This window comes from Colius striatus, chromosome 22 (genome assembly GCF_028858725.1).
Source record: "Colius striatus isolate bColStr4 chromosome 22, bColStr4.1.hap1, whole genome shotgun sequence".
NCBI classification, from domain to species: Eukaryota; Metazoa; Chordata; class Aves; order Coliiformes; family Coliidae; genus Colius; species Colius striatus.
The window spans coordinates 5,639,888-5,659,366 of record NC_084780.1 but is presented as its reverse complement, the minus strand read 5'-3'; the positions used below and the strand labels follow the sequence as shown (position 1 = coordinate 5,659,366).

General features: G+C 60.0%; 2 protein-coding genes across 3 annotated transcripts in view; both read left to right on the top strand.

Moving 5' to 3' along the window:
• Positions 1–9,042, top strand: part of KIF21B (kinesin family member 21B) — a 36,780-nt gene extending 27,738 nt beyond the window's left edge. For both annotated transcript variants that reach the window (XM_062013689.1, XM_062013690.1), the window contains 5 exons: positions 736–900; positions 1,379–1,496; positions 2,134–2,304; positions 3,059–3,258; positions 4,411–9,042. In XM_062013689.1, coding sequence (XP_061869673.1) covers positions 736–900; positions 1,379–1,496; positions 2,134–2,304; positions 3,059–3,258; positions 4,411–4,465 — 709 coding nt within the window. In that variant the 3' untranslated portion in view covers positions 4,466–9,042. The remainder of the gene's footprint in view (positions 1–735; positions 901–1,378; positions 1,497–2,133; positions 2,305–3,058; positions 3,259–4,410) is intronic.
• A 2,118-nt stretch (positions 9,043–11,160) lies between these two features.
• On the top strand, positions 11,161–16,395 carry ELF3 (E74 like ETS transcription factor 3). Its single transcript, XM_062013692.1, has 9 exons — positions 11,161–11,268; positions 12,523–12,691; positions 13,245–13,466; positions 13,663–13,749; positions 13,838–13,957; positions 14,116–14,205; positions 14,782–14,898; positions 15,031–15,226; positions 15,324–16,395. The coding sequence occupies exons 2-9, from the start codon at positions 12,529–12,531 to the stop codon at positions 15,442–15,444; spliced, it is 1,116 nt and encodes a 371-aa protein (XP_061869676.1). The 5' UTR covers positions 11,161–11,268; positions 12,523–12,528; the 3' UTR covers positions 15,445–16,395.
• Positions 16,396–19,479: the final 3,084 nt, after the last annotated feature.

Here is a 19,479-nt window from a genome sequence, read left to right as displayed (position 1 = left end):
GTGCTGCATCCATGGGGATTGGGAGAGAGCTTGGGGCGAGGGGACCTGGGAGGACCTCCTGCAAGAAAGACTCAGGGTAAAGAGCTTTGAAGAGATTTGCAGCAATTTGGGGAGGTGGCCAAGAGAGCCAGCAGCTCTGGAGAGGAGGCACAGCCCCTAACAGTGCCATGGCTGAGTAAAACACTGATGCTGCAGTGGCAAACTCAGGTCTTTCATGAGTCTGAGGCTGTAGCTGTGGTCTGCCAGGCTGCAGCAGGGCTCAGGTGTTAGGAGAGTTTGGCAGGCTGGGGCTACCAGCATAGAGCTCCCCACCTCAGCTCATCTGCCTTGGCCTGAAGGTGCCAAAGACCTCTGTCTCCCTGTGCTGACACCTCTGCCTCCCTTTGCTGACACCTCTGCCTCCCTGTGCTGAGACCTCTGCCTCCCTGTGCTGAGTGCCAGCACTAGGCAGGCAGCAAAGAGGAACGAGAGGTGAGGAGAGCAGCCCTCAAGCAGGAGCTGGGGCAGGATGCCCTGTGTCATGCACACACCCAACAGCCTCAGCTCCCTCTGCAAGCAGGGCACTGGCCCAGGGAACAGAGGCCTTGATGATCCCATTGTGACCAGAGTGCTGGTGATATCTCAGTGGAGCCTTTCCCTGACGTGAGCCCCAACAGCCCCACTCGACTCCTCAGTGAGGCCTCGGTGGCTCTCATCCCCACTCATCCCTCCCCTTCACCTCTTTCTCTCCCTTAGGTCTTCTGGACAAGTGATCTCTGGGGATGCCTGTGCAGGGACCAGCACTCGCACTGTCACCAGCGTGCAGGGGGAGCACCAGATCAACCAGATTGCTCTCAACCCCACGGGCACCACGCTCTACGCTGCCACCGGCAACTCCGTCCGCATCTGGGAGCTGAGCAGGTGAGGGGCACTGCTGGGCTGGGCAGCACAGCTCGGCCACTGGCAGCTCACAGCCTGCCCAAACTGCTTCCCCACAGGGAAAGGGCTTTTGGGAGTGTTTCCTGGGGGACTCAAGGGGTGATGAGCAGCAGCGGAGCCACTTGGGCTGGGGGGTTGTCTGTGAGCTGGGCAGAGCTTTGGATGAGGGGAAGGATGTGGGATGAGAGGCAGGACCCCACTGGTTTTGCCCTCACCCTGCTTCCTGCCAGGTGGTCACTGGGCTGCTGAGCCCTTGCTATGGTCCAGGCTCTGTAGGTAGAGGCTGGTGTGCCCCAAGACTACCATCCTTCCTCCCCTGGCATCACAAGGAGGGATGGCTCTGCTCACAGTCCCACAAAGGGACAACAACCCGGCCTCGGGGGAGCTCTGCCTGGGAGAGGCCCTTGGAGGAGCTTCAGCCCTCAGGAATGGACTGGCTGACTCGTGTTGTTGAACTCAGGTTGCAGCCCATTGGGAAGCTGAGTGGCCACATTGGGCCTGTGATGTGTCTGACAGTGAACCAGACGGCGAGCAACCACGACCTGGTGGTCACAGGCTCCAAGGATCACTATGTCAAGGTACCCTCCTTCCTGAGAGCAGAGCCCCAAAGGTTGGCAACCCTAAAAGTCTCTTCTCTCCTTCTGAAACCTGAGCCCACATTGTGTTTTCACCTTGTCCACAACACAAATGCACCTTTGGAGATGGATTTTCTCTCCTCTCTCAGGTTCTGTGTGTGCATGTTGTGGCTGACCCATATTAACAGCTCACCCTGTTCACCTTCTCCTCCCTGACACAGAGGCTTTACAACCACTCCTTCACAGCTCCAGCACAGCAAGAGCTCACCCTTTCCTTTTAGGTTTTTGCTGGTTTTTAGCAGGTTGAATTGGAGCTGGAACCAAGGGGGCTGAAGAGGGGTGGTGAGATGACAAGGGAGGCAGGATCCTGCTCTTCTGACAGCAGCGAGGTGTTAGCGTGGCTCAGGGAGGTGTGTGAATGCAGTTAAATGCAGCAGAATGGGGTGTCTCTGGTGTCAAACCTCCCCTGATGGTGGCAGGACCCCCAGAGGGACCTCAGCCCCAAATGAGCCAGTGCCCACTGCCCTTTCCACCATTGCTCTGCCAAAACTTGGTGATGGCCAAGTTCTCCAAGAGGGGGTCAACTCTGTTTCCAGTACCATCTAGGATATTCCACCCACTGTTTTTTTTTTCCCCCCAGGTGTTTGAGATTGCTGAGGGCATGGTGGGCAATATTGGCCCCACTCACAACTTTGAACCTCCTCACTACGATGGCATCGAGTGCCTGGCCATCCAGGGCGACGTCCTCTTCAGCGGCTCCAGGGACAACGGCATCAAGAAGTGGGATCTGGAGCAGCAGGAACTTATCCAGGTCTGGAGGGAAGCATGCAGCTCAGGTCCTTGGGATAACATGGGCAGAGGAGTGTGCTCCTGCTGCTGGGATCTAGGAGGGGGGTCTTTGTTCCAGGACCTGGTGGCATTGAGCTGCTCAGGGAGGGCACTGCTCCTCCTGGGAAGCTGCAGTGATGTGTGAGGTGCTCTGTGCCCCTCTGTGTTTGTGCTGTAGGGCACTGGGATTGCCAGCTGCCCTGGCACACAGGCTGCAGCATCCACTGCAGTGCTGTCTGTAGACAGGATTGTTAGCTCCTGCCGAGGGGAGAAACCAATCCATCCCCTTGGCCTCCTGACATTGCATGAGCAGCCCTATGATTCAGATCATGAAGTGAGGTGACACTTTTCTGTGGTGCCCAGAGACAGGGCAAGGGATAATGGACATCAGCTGGAACATAGAAAGCTCCACTTAAACACAAGGAGAAAGTCCTTTGGTGCTGAGGTGAGGGAGCCCTGGCCCAGGCTGCCCAGGGAGAGTGTGGAGGCTCCTTCTCAGGAGGTTTCCAACCCCATTGGACATGTTCCTGTGCCCCCTGAGCGAGGGGAACCTGCTTGAGCAGGGGCTGGGGCTGGAGCAGCTCTGCAGGGCCCTTCCAGCCCCAGCATCCTGGGGTTCTGTGGTCAGCCCTGGGGTGACAGTGAGGGTCTGAGCCCCCAAGGCTGTGTGCACGAGGCTGCTGGTGCTGCTGCAGAGGAGGCTGGTTGTGATCTCTGTTCTGTGCCTGTACCCACAGCAAATCCCCAATGCCCACAAAGACTGGGTCTGTGCCCTGGCCTTCATCCCTGGGCGCCCCATGGTGCTGAGTGCCTGTCGAGGAGGAGTCATCAAAGTCTGGAACGTGGACAACTTCACCCCAGTCGGGGAGATCAAAGGGCACGACAGTCCCATCAACGCCATCTGCACCAACTCGAAGCACATCTTCACTGCCTCCAGGTGAGCCCCACAGCCCCGGCAGCCTGGGGGCCCCTGGCTTGAGCTGTCACCCCCGGGCCGGGGTGGGTTGTGCTGAGAGGACAGGGAGCAGGGAGGGAGGGAAGGAGGGGATCTGGCAGCTTTCTAGCCCCTCCACTCCTCCATCTGATCTGACCCCCCCCCAGCCTGCCCAGTGCAGCTCCAGGAGCTGCTCCCCCAGCGCTGTCCCCGTTCACCCCCACGCAGGGACCCCTCTCCCCCGGGGCTGGGCGTCCTCTGCTGCTCTCGGGAAGCTCTTTGGCAGCAAGACTCTGATACCCTCTTTTCGACCATGTCCCTTGTCTCCCTTCCTTTTTCTCTGTCTCTCTCTGTCTCTCCTCCTTCCCCCTCCCATCTGTGCCACAGTGACTGCCGGGTAAAGTTATGGAGTTACGTGCCTGGGCTCACCCCTTGCCTTCCACGACGCGTCCTTGCCATAAAGGGCCGTGCTACTAGTCTGCCTTGACCCTCCTGCTCTTTCTGACTCTCTTGCTCATGCAGTCTTCTTCTGTCTTTTCTTTCCTTTTCCCTTCCTCTCCATCTCTTCCTCCCTCTGTCTTTCTCTCTGTTGCTTTTGCTCCCCTCTCCCTTTTTCTCTCTGCTCTGAGCTGCTTCTTCACGGTATGAAACTCTTTTGCGTTTTTCCCCACTTGGTAACTCTTGGCTAGGAGTGACCTGTCCCTTTGTCCCAGCCATTTTCTCACCTTGCTTTGGGTGGGGTTCTTTTTTGGTTCTTCTTTTCCTTGTCAAGTGTCCACGTGTGCTGTGGCAGCTCGAGGCAGCCGTGGCCTGCCCACAGCCCTGCAGGGATGGTGGGGCAGGAGGCAGCAGCCCCATGCCCTGGGGAGACCCAACACAGCAGCTCCCTCCTTGGGCTCATTCAAGGGTTGCAGAGCCCTGTTGTCATGACCTGAAGGTCACTTTTTCCCTCTGTCCCCAGCTGCTGCCAGTGTGGTGAGCTGGAGGCTGAGCCCCATTGGGCCTGCCTGCTCCCCAAAAGGGACTGAGCCACCTCCTGCCTGGAGATGTGGTGGGCTGCATGCTGCCATGGGCTGGGGGTGGGGTCATTGCTGCTGGCAGTGCCTGGCTGCCAGGAGCCCTGGTTCACACCCTCTCTCTCACCTTTGTCCTCAGTGACTTGACAGTGAAGCTGTGGAGTGGGAGGAGGTTGCCTGCAGGGTCCAACTAGGAAGTGCCACCAGCCTGGAGGATGTGACAGGAGAGTTGAAGGTCAGGGCATCTCTCCCTCGCTAGTAAGAGCCCATCACCTTCAGGAGCTCAGCCAGGGACAGGGATTTCCTTGTGGATCATGTCCCATCTGGTACTTTGAGCACTGCCAGCTCCTGTGGGGCACCTTCAGCTCCACCTTCCCTCCTGCTGAGGTTTCTTGATGGTTTTCCAGTGACCAGAAAATGTTTCATCTCTCTTCTCACCCTCTGTGCTGTAACACCTGCTGGGACTTCTGGGGCTCAGAGCTCCTTTGCTTCTCCTTGGAGACCCCCAATTCCTTCCTGGCACCGTGGGCTCCTGTGGCCTTCCCCATGACGTGCTGCTTCTGTCCCCATTGGCTCCAGGGCTGGTTCCTGCAGGAGTCCTTCACCACTCCCCAGCCACAAGAACTTTTGGTATCTGCTGGCCAGGACCCACAGCAAAGAGGAGCTGCTGCTTTGGAAATGTTACTTGTGGAACAGCCTCCCTGCTCTGGGGGTCTGCAGAAGGCTTTCCAGGTGGTCTCATGGTTCCCCATCCTCTCTGCCTGTCCCCAGCAGTTGGAGGTGTGCACCTCTGAGCTCCTGTGCCATGGCCCAGCTCTGGAGGCATGGCAAGCCCAGGGAGATCTCCATCAGGCAACTTCCAGACAAAGCCTCTGTAGTTCCCTTCAACGTTCTCCAAACACTCAGCTGACCTGTGGCTCTCAAGCTCTTGCCCATGTGCCCACCCTGCTCTGTGGGGAAGGGGGGAACTGCTGAGCCCTGCTTTGACACCCTGGCCCTCAGCAGGGGTTTTATGGATTGCTGCAGCACATCAGCCCCTGGAGATGGAGAAACAAAGCAAGAACAGAGGTTGCAGGGCAAGGAGGCCACAGTTGGATTTGTTACTCCCACTCCAGTGACCCATCTTGTTGTGCCATCCCTGGGAGCTGGAAGCTGCGATTCCTTGCTCCTGCTGCTGCTCTCAGCCCTGCCTGGGCCAGGGCCAGCTCACCTTTGGCCCCTGGCCTGTGTGGCTCTGGGGGCTGGTGAGGGCCTGGCAAGGTGTGGGGTGGCTGGGAGCAAGGAGGTGAGGAGGGATGGCACATCCTGCAGCACATGGTGTCCTACACAGGGCTGAGGGCTCCATCCCTGGGGTGTTTCCCTGAGAATGCAGCTCCTCCAGGCTCCCTTCTCCCTCTCTCCTGTTTGAGGGGCTGACAAGCCCCTCATCTCTCATCTCTCCCATGGCCTGTTGGATTATCCCCTGCTCCATCCTGCCCTGGGCCAGGTTTCCCAGGGGATGGCCAAGGAGGCCTCGGGATGGCTGCTCTTGCCTCCCATGCTCTCATTTCCCTGCTGTCACAGAAGAAGCAGTGTTTGAACTCAAATGTAAGGATTTCTCCACGTGATCCCAGCAGCACTGAACTGGGATCTCAAAGGCCAGGGGCTCCAGGACCTGCCCCATAAAGCACAGACCCTTTTCCCTCTGCTTTTCCCAACCATGGAGACTCGTGGAGCAGCCTCAGATCATTTGCCACAAGCCCTTGTCAAAACCACTCTGGATGGAGTGTTGGAATTCCTGGAAGACAGGAGCATCTCTGTTGATGTGAGGGGAGAATTTCCCTTTGTGGAAGAAGGAAAAACCTCCTTCCTCCTGCCTTGCCTTGGTGGTGGGTGTGCTGATGTGTATGGCTGTGACCCAGTGGCCCCCACACAGCCCAGGAGCCCTCCTGCCATGGCTACTGGAGAAGTGGTGGCCATGCTGTGCACCTCAGGCTGTGCACCCTGTGGCACTGGAGGGGACAAACAGAAATGCACAGGGCACCAAGGCCCTAGAGCAATGCACGTTTGAGGGGGCTAGAGGAGGTGTTACCCTCCAAACCTCGCTTGGAGAGGGTTTCCCTGCTCATTGCTCAGCTGGTTTAACCTTTGCTTGGCCAGAGGCTGTGTTTGGGGGGTGGTTTGACTGTCTGGAGCCAGGTCTGCCATGCACATCAGTGTCTGCACCAAGACCTGCCAGTGCCTGACCTGAAACCTCTCGTGTCAGTGAAGGGACCCGCTCCTGGGGTCAGACCTGCCTGGCCTTTTGCCACCACTTCTCTCCTGTGTGCAGGCTGCAAGTGCCTGTGTCATTTCCCAGGGCTGAATGGCCAGTCCTGGATGGTGCTGAGCACCCACCTGCCTCCTCCATCCAGCAGCACCTTGAGGGGCTTTAGGCTTTTGCAGCCCCTGGGCAGAGGGAAGCGGGTGCTGCAGGAGCAGCAGGCAGCTGGAGAGGGGGTCTGGGAAGCGAGGGGTGACTGTGGGCTGTAGCTCTGTGTGTGTTTGTGTCTGTGTGTGTGTGTGCATCAGTGTCTGCCTGGGTTGGTATTTCCCATGCAGGAGTGTTCCTCGGGTGTTGCTCTGGTTTAGCTACCTCACGGTGCAAGCTGGGTGCTGTTGTCGCTGGGTTTCACTTTGGGGATGGGGTGGGGAGTTTTTAGGGGCTTTCCCCCCCCCCCTTCTCTTAATTATTGTTATAGTTACAGTTTTGACACTTGAATTTGTCCTGGGGGTGTGTGGCCTCGTCCCCACCTCGCTGCATGTCTGAGCCACCCTTTGTCTCCCCTTCCCTGCCTCCTCCTGGGCAGGACCAGCATCTGCTGTCCCCGTGGCACTGGGATGCCCCAGCTGAGGCACAGCACTGACATTTTGCTCCCATTGCTGGTGGGATGCTCCAACTGAGGCTTCGTGGTGTTGCCATGAGTTACTGGGTTGATTTGCAGCCTGGAAGTGGTCCCTCTTGTCCCTTTGGAAGGATAGAAAGGGACCTCTGAAAGGCTGAGCTCAGCCTGAATTCCTGCCTGTGCTCTCACAGATACTCTGTAGATCCAATGAAGCCCTTGTCTGGGAAATGTCCCTGCAGAGTCCATGGCTGGAATGGGCTGCTCCTGGTCCCCACTCCCCTGAGCCTGCTGTAGTTCCCTGGCAGCTTGGAGCACAGGGAGCCTCTGCCCAGGAATGGGGATGGTCTGTGAGAGAAGCTGCTGCTTGTGTGTGATGCTTGATTCTTCTTCACCCCCAAAACAGAAATGAATCTGGATCCCATCCCAGGCACTGCCCATAAACCAGGGTAACCCTGGACCCCCCAGATTACCCCCTGCTCGGGGCTGGGGAGCTGACACAGGCTGTACAGCCCTCTCCCCAGGGCTCCCAGCCCTGAGGCACACTGTCAATGCTGGGGGGCAGGTCCCCCCACCCACTAAAGCACAAGGTCCCAGCGTGAGGTGATCCAGCAAGAGTGTGGCCCCATGGCCTCTGGTCTTTCAGAGCTCAGGCTGGGGCTGTGGGCTTGGACAGCCAAGGTGGAGGTGGGGCAGGGATGATGCTGAGGCCGTTTCATCCTCTTACACTGTTCCAGAGTGCTGCCCTGGGGCTGGGGACTGGCACTGCTGCATCACTGACATCCCCTCCTGTGTTCTCTGAGCCCCTCTGCCACCCCCTCCATAGCAGGGACAGTGTGGAGCTGCCTTCTCACCATGCACCTCATTCTGCTTCACCCTTGGGTGCCTTGGTTTGTGCCAAGGGTGTGCTGATCCCTGCAGTCCAGGGAGGCCCTTCCCTTCCACCAAGTGCTGGGTGATGCTTTTGTCCCTGGGTCTCCCTCTTGCTCCTTGGGTTTCCCCTCCAGCCCATCAGGGCCAGCCCCAGCCCGTGCTGAGGGTGTAGTGCTGGCCCAGAGCTGAGCTTCACACACAGGGATGGATATCACTCAGGAGCTCAAAGCACCGGGCCCCCAAACCACTGTGAACCCATCTGAGGACCCTGGGCACTGTCCCCTCCCTCTTATGGCACAAAAGGACAGGTTGGAGCAGTGGCTCCCCAGCTTTGAGGAGCTGAGGTAGCAGGGTCCTGTCCTTCCTGGGGATGCTGTTCCTCCCCAGAGCTGCTTTGAGGTCTCAGATGTTGCCTGTGTGCTGCAGAACCAATGCCTGCTCCTGTCCCACGCTGGATGGGACCCACATTCAGTCCCTGCAGAGCACAAGGCTCCCACTTGCCTTTCAGCAAACTGCCTGGAGCTTTGCTCCATCCCCCTCTTAGCCCCCATCACCCTCCTGGGGAGGGGCAGGAGTGATGTACCAGGGAGGGAGCCCAGCCCAGCCCCAGGCCCCATCCTGCCCTCCCAGAGAAGCACAGCCCTGCACCTTCCTCCTGCCCCTGGGGCCGTGTCCCATCCTCCACAACAGCTCTGATGGTATCTGCTGCTGCTGCTCTGTGCCTGTGACCCCCCTGTTGCCCCCGCAGCGGGACGGGGCGGCTGCAGCCTCTTGGCACCTGCTCCATCGCCCTTCCTGCTGCACAACTCACAGTGCAGGTGCCTTTTCTTCTTCTGAGCTGTTTTTTTAGAGGCCAGTTCTTGTGAGGCTCTGCATTTCTCTGCTGGGCTGCCCAGCCCAGTGCTCTGGGTCTGTCAGAGGACAAGGTGTGTACATATATTTTATACCTCTGTGTGTTCCTGTAAATAACGTAACTTATTGGGGTCTCATGCTGTACATGTTGGGGTTTGGGGGGGTTTTTTCCAATGGCTGGTGTTTGTTCCTCACCCTTTTTGTCTTCACAAATAAAACAGACTGAAATGAAGTGATGGAGCAGAGGTGGCTGTGAGGAGTGGGGGAGGACAGGCAGGAACGGCCACGCAGCCACAGCCCTTCTGGACCTGCTGTGGGTGGCAAGAGGGAGCTGGCTGGGCATGGGCAGGGCAGGGGGCATCGCCTCTGGGTGGGAAGAGGAGAAGAGAAAGGGGCCCAACCTGGCAGGAGTGGCAGAAATCAGCATCCCCAACCCTGCAGCATCACCCCCGAGGGCTCCCTGGGAGCTGTGGGGCTGAGGCTCGGGGCTGCGGGGGTTACTCACCCCCTGACCCAGCCCAGCACCCCTCTGGCTTTCCCGGGGCTGGGGGCCCTGGCACACCGGGTGCCTCATCCTCCCCTGTGCTGGGTGCAGCGGGGCTGGTGGCTTTGGGGCTGGCTGGTGGCCATAGGGCCAGTCGGCAGGTGGCAGCCCCGGCTGTGGAACGTCAAATCTCCCGTCAGGAGACTCCCAAATGCTCCCTGCCCTCCCCAGCATCCCTGGGCAGGTCCCATTCTGCTCCAGAGACACCCACGTTTCAGCAGGGGGTGCAAAAAGCTTCCCCAGGGGCAGATTTCCAGGCAGCAGCCCTGGGAGCCCAGCGAGCAGCCAGGTCCCAGGCTCAGCCCTGGGCTCAGCTCCCAGCTGAGGGCACATCTGAGGCTGTGTTTGAGGCTCTGTGCCAGCCCAGCACTGATGCTTTCCCCCGTGGCAGCAGTGGCAGGGGCTGCCCTGGGCTGTGGGGATGTGCCCAGAAACAAAAGCCTGGCAGCACCCAGCACTCGTGACTCTGCCGAGGAGGAATGAAGCTGGGGCAGGTGATCAGCTGGCATGACCCAGTGCCTCCTGGCTGGCACACTGGCCCTGCCAGCCCTGGGGCCGTGGCACGGCACTGCCGTGGGGATGTGGCAAGGGGAAGGGGCCCGTGGCCATCCACCTTTGCTGGCCTGTGGGCTGGAGTGGCCGTGTTTGTGACAGTCACCTGAGGGAGTTTTGCTGCCAGGCACCGGTTTGCAGTGCCAAACTCCACACTTGGAGGTGGCTGTGTGATACCACAAAGGACGTGGAGGCGGCTGTGTGATGCCAGGGGCAGCCCTGGCAGGGTTTGTGTCAGCCTGTGTGGATGTGGCTGGCTCAGCAAGGTACCAGCACAGGGGAATAGGTGCCAAGTTGTTGGCTTGGCCTGGCTGGGGGCTCCTCTGCCAGTACAGGGCCAAAACCAGCAGGAGGGTATCCAGGCAGGGTCCCAGGTACTCTGCCCAAGAGCCAGAGGGGCAAGTGTCCAAATGCACCCCACGACCCTGCCTTGCCCCTCGGCATGTGGCCCTGGTGAGTGTGTACGTGCCAGGCATGGATGAAATGACAGGGAATGGGCTGTCACAACTCTGCAGCCCGTCCCACACCTCCCCCCAGCCACAACTCGACCCATCCTAACAGAGACAGCAGCGCTCCTCGGGCACCAACCTGGTCTTTGCTCCGTCCCCACCCCAGCCCCACTCTCAGCATCTCCCCAGCTTGGTCCCTGGGTTCTCCCTCTGGCTCTGGGAGAGGCTGTTCGTGTGCCAGGCCCCGGGAGTGACCCAGCCCGTGCTCCCACACAGCCACAGCAGCTGCTCCGGGCCGGGCTGCCCTCGAGCAGGGGGGTGCCGCAGGGCCGGGGGGATGCCCAGGGCAGCATCCCCAGCCCCTCTGCCACGGCCACAGCCCCGGGGGAGGGTTGTGCAGCCCCGGGGGCCGCTCAGGCCACGCTGGGTGTGTTTGCTTGGCAGCGGGAGCCGAGGGAACCTGCTGCTGTGGGCAAACAAACAGGAGCCGGGCAAACAGCAGCTCAGCAACAGCGCGGTGTGGGTGAAACTCTGGGCACCGGCAGGGCAAGGGCTCTGACAATGATTAAACTGGCCAACCCAGATTTCCCGGCAAGGCAGCGCTGGGCTGGGACCCGGTGGTTCATATTATGCAAATCACCTGGATCTGGGAGCATGAACGTTTTGGGCTGGAATTCCCCTGGGGCCGGCAGATCGCGTTACCCGCCCGCGCTATAAAAGGGGAGCGGAGGGCAGGGCTGGCCCATCGGCACCAGCCTCCCGGGCCCATGAGCAGTGGCCTGCGGCCGGGCCGGGCCTGCGCCGTCTCCCCTCGCTGCTGTCTGGATTAGTTGCCGTTGCCAGGATTGCCGTTGCCAGCCTAGAAGGTACCAAAGCTTTTTGGTTTGGGCCGGGGTGTGCTGACACACTTCACTCCCTCCCTCGCCCGGCTTCGCTCTCACCCGCGGATGCGCTTTGGCCTTTCCTCGCTGACGCCTCTTCGCTGCCCACCCTTGGGGTGAGATGGCGGCCTGGAGGGGCCCCTTCGAGCCCCTTCGAGCCCACAGGTTTTGTCAAGCAAACAGCAAGATTTGGCTCTTCCACGAGGGCCGGGCAGGGGCTTGGAGCCCCTCCTGGGTGTGGAGTTGCTGGGATGTGCTTCTCACTCACAGCTGCTGGAGTGACCGTGGGGCTGGGGGCTGTGGCGGCCCCAGCGCTGCTGTGCGTGGGGCTGGGGGAGAGCTCGATGGGGCGAGTGCCCCACGATGCCCGTCCCCACACAGGGGAGCTGGGGGAGAGCTCGATGGGGTGAGTGCCCCACAATGCCCGGCCTCATGCAGGGGGTGTGGGAGAGCTCGATGGGGTGAGTGCCCCACGATGCCCATCCTCACACAGGGGGTGTGGGAGAGCTCGATGGGCTGAGTGCCCCACGATGCCCATCCTCACACAGGGGAGCTGGGGGAGAGCTCGATGGGGCGAGTGCCCCACGATGCCCATCCCCACACAGGGGAGCTGGGGGACAGCTCGATGGGGTGAGTGCCCCACAATGCCCGGCCCCATGCAGGGGGTGTGGGAGAGCTCGATGGGCTGAGTGCCCCACGATGCCCATCCCCACACAGGGGGTGTGGGAGAGCTCGATGGGCTGAGTGCCCCACGATGCCCGTCCTCACACAGGGGAGCTGGGGGAGAGCTCGATGGGGTGAGTGCCCCACAATGCCCATCCCCACACAAGGGAGCTGGGGGAGAGCTCGATGGGGTGAGTGCCCCACGATGCCCGTCCCCATGCAGGGGAGCTGGGGGAGAGCTCGATGGGGTGAGTGCCCCTCGATGCCCGTCCCCACACAGGCTGTGCCCGTGCCCAGGCCGCTGGGCCGGGGTTCCCCGCAGCACAGTGACGCCACGGCCCCGCTTTGCTCTCCTGAGCCTCCCCGGCTCCCAGCCCCAGGGCACTGGTGAGTCAGGGGCAGTCACCCGGCTGCTGGGAGGGTGTTTTTGTAGAAGTGACCTGAGAGGTGACGATGGGTGAGGAGATGGGAGGGACAGAGGGTGAGCCCAGCCTCACCCAGCCTGGCCTTGGGGTGCTATAGGTCCCCTCTCCCAAGCTCCAGGCAGCCGGGGCTCACTGTGGTCTCTCGGCACAGAGCTCGATGGCAGGATCTTGTGAGATCAGCAACATCTTCTCCAACTACATCAGCGCCATGTACCAGGCAGAGGAGGTGCAGCCAGCCTTGGACATGCTGGGACACCCTGGGGATGAGAGCACCCTGGGGCTGGGCTTCCCTGGCAGCCAGCCCCTGGCACAGAGCACAGGTAGGATGGGCAGCGGGCTTGGAAGAGCATGGCAAGGTTTTTTGTCCCAGGAGACAGGTCAACACCGTGCCTCAGTTTCCCCAGAGGTGTGTTGGCTAAAAGGCTGCTGTCAGAGGCTGTGGGTGGCACAAGGTGCAGCACATCAGCTGCACATAGAGGGTGAGGGAATGACACTCCTGGGGTGACCGACTGCCAGAGCTCACCAGTTTGGAAGTCCAGTCCTGGGGATGGGGGTCCCACTCTGCCAGTGAGATGGCCCAGGGGGAGGCAGCAGGGACACAGCAGCAGAGCAGGGCAGAGCCCTGGCACAGGACAAACGGCACCAAAACCAACAGTGGGGAGAGCACTGGGTGGTTGCTGTCCCCAGGACAGGGGCAGGACAGGACAAGGTGACCCAGGAGCTGGTGCTGAGTGTTGGTCTCATAACCTCACAGGCACAGGACCTGCTGTGCCCCACGTGATTGCCACGGGGCCGGTGCCCAGCGCAGCCGTAACCCACAAGAGGTCACAGGGCACTGGCTCAGCCCCTGAACCCCGCTCTCATCCCTCACAGACAAGCCTGGGTGGTTCAGTGAGCTCCCATACTCCTGGACCAAGGTGCAGGTGCTGGAGTGGATCAGTTACCACGTGGAGAAGAACAAGTACGACGCCAGCTCCATCGACTTCTCCTGCTGCAACATGGACGGGCACGCGCTGTGCCACTGCAGCCGCGACCAGATGCGCCTCATCTTCGGGCCCCTGGGGGACGAGCTCTACGACCGCCTGCACGAGATCAGTGAGTGGCCCAACGTGCCCTCTGGCCCCAGGCCTGGCAGCTTGAAGCATCAGCCTCAGCCCTCTCCCCCAGCCTCTTCCCAGGCTGCACAGGGGGATGTGGGGGCACGGAGCAGGGTTGGGCTCAGCTCCTGCACGCACCATTGCCCTCCGTGGCCAGTAGGCATCACTAACCTCCATCCCCCTCACTCCTGCAGCCTCCAATGAGCTGAACTGGATCATTGACTTGCTGGAAAAAGAGGATGCAACTTCCCAGGAGCCCTTCCTGGACTCCAGCCACCTGGGTAAGAACAGGCTCCAGCTGAGCCTTCTCTCCAGGGCACACGTGCTGGTGCAGGCAGGGCTAACCCCTTCTGCCTTTGCCCCTTCCAGAGCTGGGAAATCTCTGTGCCAAGGACTCCCTGGAGGACATGAAGCCCACAAACCCTTTCCTATGCACAGACTTCACCTACTTGCCTGGTGCCATGTCCCCAGGCAGCTCTGATATCTCAGGTCAGTGTTTTGCTCTGTGAAGGTCTCTCTTTTCTCGGTCTGGTCTGGGAGATCAGTGGGGTTTGGGTCTTGAAGAAGGCCTGGGCTGGGGGAGTGGGGGGGAACTCTCTCCAGGTGCCAAGAGGTGGTGGCCTAAGCCTTGTCCCTTTGCCCCTCAGGGCCTGTGATGTCCCACAGCCCCAACTCCCAGGACTCCGGTGGAAGCGACCTCGACCTCGATCCTGCAGAAGCAAAGCTCTTCCCAGAGGGTGAGTTGTTTGCTTCCTGCCAGGAGCTGGGAGAGCAGGACTTGCTCCCAGGCACTTGTAGCAGCTGCAGAGCACATCCCATCATCCAGCAGTGATTTAGGGACAAGACCTGACCATCCATCCTCAGAGCAGGAGGGAGGGGGTTGGTTTCCTGCGCACCCTGGGTCTGTTTCTCTCTGCTGAGCTCGGCTGTGGGGCAGGAAGGGCAGCAGTGGGAAGGGGCACGTGGAGGCAGTTGGCTGAGGGCTGCAGCCAGAGATCCTGAGCACTTGGAAGATGTGTTTGATACAGATCCCAGCTTGAGATGGCCCAGGGGATGCAAGGAAGCAGCGAGGGTTGGGGGACCACAAGCAGGTGCCTGAAGCACGGTGGTGTGGGAGAGGGTGGTGAGGCTGGAGGGAATGGGGAGATCTTGCACTCAGGGAGATGGTTCCCTCACAGCCCCTGACCTCTGCCCATGCCCCATCCAGCTCTGACTCATGCTCCTGAGGGGAAGATGTGTGTGGCCAGGGAAGGGGGGAGCTGCAGCCCAGCAGGCTCTGCACGGTGTGACATGTCCCTTGTCTGTGTGCACAGATGGCTTTGCAGGGAGCAAGAAAGGGGACAGCAAACACGGGAAGAGGAAACGGGGACGGCCCCGAAAACTCAGCAAGGAGAGCAGAGACTGCCTGGAGAGCAGGAAGAGCAAACACTGTACGTGGGGAACTGCCTCTGCCAGCCTGGGGGCATGTGGGAGGAAGGGCTGTGGCTGTGGGCAGATGGGGGGAGTTGAGTGAGCCACGGTGCAGGATCTTCCCTCCTCTCCAGCTCACTCTCCTCTTGCAGCCCCCAGAGGCACCCACCTGTGGGAGTTCATCCGGGACATCCTGATCCACCCCGAGCTGAACGAGGGGCTGATGAAGTGGGAGGATCGGCGCGAGGGCGTCTTCAAGTTCCTGCGCTCGGAGGCTGTGGCTCAGCTCTGGGGCCAGAAGAAGAAAAACAGCAGCATGACCTATGAGAAGCTGAGCAGGGCCATGAGGTGAGTGCCCTCCTGGCCCTGACAGCCCAGGGCTCCGCTGCTCCCCAGCTCATGGGGCTGCGCCCAGAGCCCTGATCCCACCTCCAACCCCCTCCAGGTACTACTACAAACGAGAGATCCTGGAGAGAGTCGACGGGAGACGACTGGTGTACAAGTTTGGGAAGAACTCCAGTGGTTGGAAGGAAGAGGAGGTGCTCAACAGGAACAAGGAGCTGTAGGAGTCCTGGATGAGCTGGGGTCTCACAACCCTCCTGGGCCAGCCCCGAGCTGGGCTCCTTTGCAGGAGACTGTGTCTTCAGCTGTCTCTGGAAGCTGCTGTCCCGTGCAGCCTGTGACACGTGGCCCCTGCCATGGGCACGCTCGTGCCTGCTGCTGGCCCCAAGGGGTTCCAAAGTGACTGTTTTGGCTCCAGTAGGTTGTTGTCACCGTTGTTCCCTGGCTGGATTTGTACCTCTGATGGGAACCACAGCAACTTTGGCTGTTTCACAGCCATGGACTGATGCAAAGGGGAAGAGGAGTTCAAGTGGCAGTTGGTGCCACAGCCAGAGCCCACAGGAGCTCCTGCCACCCCCTTCCTGCCCGGGCAGAGGGACAGCACCTCATCTCCTGCTGTGGGACAGACCTTGACCCGGCTGCGGGGTCCCCCTGGCACTGCTGAAGGCACCCATTGCCCCGTTTGCTCTGTGGGGGTAGGCAAGTGTCCTCCTGCCCCAGTTCAGCTTCTGAGTGCTGAGAGAAGATGGGGAATACTGTGGAGCTTCACCTGACCCTGAGAGCCCTCAGTGGGGCAAGGACCTGGGGACAGCACCACCACTCTGCATTTCCAGCCCATCTGCCTGTGTCTGGAAGTGGGCCTTGTGGGTTTTTTGTTTTTCCTCCAAAAGCAGCTTCTAATTTATGTAAGACAGAAAAAGCAGCACAGAATGAATGTACAGATCTATTTTTTCATGAGTGGGATGTTCCTGTGTGAGTGTGCACTGAGGGGCACGCTGGTGTCTCGTGGCAGGCACAATGCTCAGCTGGACTGGAGCGATGCTGGGGGGCACAGACGGGCTCTGTGCCAGCCCTGGAGGGATGCCAGCCCAGCCTGGCACACAGCAGGGCCATGGGGCTTCCTCCTCCTCAGATGGGAACAGAAGAGCAATAAATTGTTGGTTGGTTGTTTTGTACCTCCCTGTCATTTTGCTTGTGTTCCTTAATGACGTGCTGGGCACTAGACTTGGGTTAGGTGGGATGTCCCAGTGAATGAACCCCTTCTGCCACCACCCCTCCTGACCTGCCTGGGCACCCTGACATGAGGTCTTCCACGAGGTGAGGGGAGCTGCCTGTCCCTGGAGGCCTTGTCTCTGCACCAGCCATGCAGAGGCAGCTTGTACTCACTCCCAAACCTTGTCCCTTCTGAGAGGAACTCAACAGGGTGTGGGGTGCTCAGGGAAAAGCGATGCCACATCCTTCAGAATGGTTTCAGGTGGTGCCTGAGGAGGGGAGCCAGCCCACCAGTGGGAAGGTGAGGGAGATTTTGGGATGCCCTTAGGCAGTAAAGGCACCTTGCAAAGCCTGAGTTAGCAGGAGGACACAGCCCTTGTTCTCTGACTGCTGGAGCTGCAGTGCAGCTAAAAATCACCCACCCCAAGCAATGTCCCAGACAGACAACCTGTGCTGTGTCCCTGCGTTGTCCTGGCTGCAGCAGCAGCTCTGGGGATGACAAAATGTTAGAGATGGAAAACCTCCATCCCTCTCCTTCCCATCTGCTGGGCTGCAGCCGGGCTGCTCCCACATCCCCACGCTGGGCTGAGGCCATCGGGGTTGCCCTGTGGTGCAAGAAAAGCTCCTAGTTGCTGGGTGTGAAGCAGGAGGCAGGCAGAGACCTGGGCTGCAGCCAGACCTCCCTCCCTGCTCCCTCCCTCCCTCAGTCCCTTGCGTAACCTTCCCCAGGGAACAGGTTTTCCCGCTGGCAGCCGCTGGCTCCAGCGAGCAGAGGGTGCTCGGGGCCTCCCCCTCACTGACCTCCTGCAGCTGCCACAGGGTGAGGGGGTGGCAGAGGGACAACACCGACATGCTCAGGGCTGCCCATGCAAGAAGGGATGGGATGGCATCCAGGGAGGGGACAGGGTGAGCAGGACAAGCCCAGCCCCAAGCCCCGGCCTCGCAGGAGCCGCCTGCGCTCCCGCCTGTCGTCTCGCTGAGTTTGGGGTTGTGGGTGAGGTGTTTATTCTCCATCAATAGATAACCCTGGCAGGTTGGCAGGGAGAGGGGAGCCCTTTGTCACGCAGCCCTGCTGCCCTGCCAAAGCTCTCCTTGTTTGCTCAGGCAGTTTCATTTCTGTGCCACTGCGGTTGGCATTACCCAACTGCCCCGGGACAATGGTTAACCAGCCCTGGCAGCAGCAGCCAGCCTGCTGCCTCTCCTCCCCTGCCCTGCTGACCCCACCACCACCACCCTCCTGCCACTGAGGAGTAGAGGGGACTCAGGGCAGACCCCTGAGCTCCACAGACCCCTCAGCTTTGTGGGCAGGGGAGGAGAAAGCACACACAGGCCAGGGGACCAGGTCCTGCAGGCTCCCATGATGACTGTGTGGGTCTGGGGTGGGTGAAGAGCCAGGGAGGGAGGTGACAAAGGCCAGACACACACACACACGTGTGCACACACCAACACACACTCAGGGGTTACCCTGCAGTGACCTCCAAGCCTGTTTGGAGCCAACCCAGCACACTGGCACAACAAAGCAAGAGATGGGTGATTTGGTTCTCAGCCCCTCTGGAGGTGTCTGGATTTCATGGCTGGGGGAGAAAAGGGAGGGGGAAAAAAGGGGATTTTCTGCCCAAAGAACCTTCCCTTCCACACTTCCAGTGGGGGCTGCTGGGGGACCTGTCCCATCAGGGGCCCAGGCTCAACATGTTTCTGCTACACAGTTCCCAGGGGAGAATCTGAGCAGCAAAGTGGGGGTTTTGTTCCCCAGGACCCCTGACGGGGACACAGGAGCCGCTGCTGATCCCTGGTCCCACTCAGACAAGAGGAAGCAGTTTGCCCTGGCCAGTGCCTGTCTGAGACCTGTGAGACCCAAAGCAAAGCTGCTGGAATGTGCCAACCATGGGAGCAGAGAAAGGGAGTGAGGGGAGGTTTCAGCTGGGCCAGAAAGAAGGTGTCCTGGCAAGGGCAGTGCCAGCTGAAACCCATTGAGGAGAGGGTTTCTTGTCACACCTGCAGAGGTCCAGCTGCAATAAATACCTCTCCCAGGCTTCTAAGCCCTTTCCCCTGGATGTTTTTTAGGAGGACCAGACCCAACAAGTTCTACACCTTCCTGTCAGCCTGTTCCCAGACTCTGAAGGGCTGATTCCCATCTTGACCAGGTAGTTGAGGGAGAAACACGCCAAAGAAATGCAGCACTGAGAAATGTTTCCCCTGAGGAAAGAAGACATTGGATCTTCTGAGCCAACCCTCCTTTGGGGTAAGTTGCTGCCTTAGTCCCAGGCCTGGGCTCTCTCCTCCTGCTCTCTCTGCAGAGCTGGGACCAGTCTCCTGTGCTCTTGGGAGCTCCCTCACCCATGGCACTGGGAAGGCAGCCCTGACCCCATGCCCCCAGTGTCTCTCAGTCCTGTTCCCTGATCATGTTAAAGGCAAAAAGGCCCAACAGGGACTGTAGGGAGCTTGAAGAAAAGGCTCTGGGAGTGGGAGGAGGAATGGAGGGGTCCCAGGGTCCCACAGACTGCCCTGTCCCCACTGCATTCCCATCCCTGCTGCTCTGCTCTGGGGACAGCCCCAGCCTGGCTCAGTCAGTCATGTTGTTGTGCTCAGGGCCAGGTCATGGTCTGCCACATGGGACAAGCAGCCCCAGGCTTGCTTTGTGTCACCCAGGCTAGTACCTGCTGGGTTCCAGGGCTGGCTGTACCTGGAGGAGGTGTTGGTGACATGGCATGGGCAGAACCAGGCTCTCAAGGACCCAGACTCTGCCATGGATATGGTTAGAGAGCAGAAGTGCCAGGCAGGTTGGGCTGCCCAACTGATTCTTTTGGATGCTTTTCCAGCAGTGAGGTGGAATAACAATCAGCTGACACAGATGAGCCTGAGAAGCATCCTCCTGCCCAGCCCTGAGCAGCTGAGGTGGGTGCATGGGGATGGCAGAGCAGGAGTGACTGTGGGAAGAGCTCTGGGACCAAGGGCATTGCCCAGGAGGGGATCTCAGCACTGCAGGGGGAGAGGGGCAGGTTGCACAGGAGAGGTGTCCATGGCTGGATGGAGCTTTAAGGCTTGTG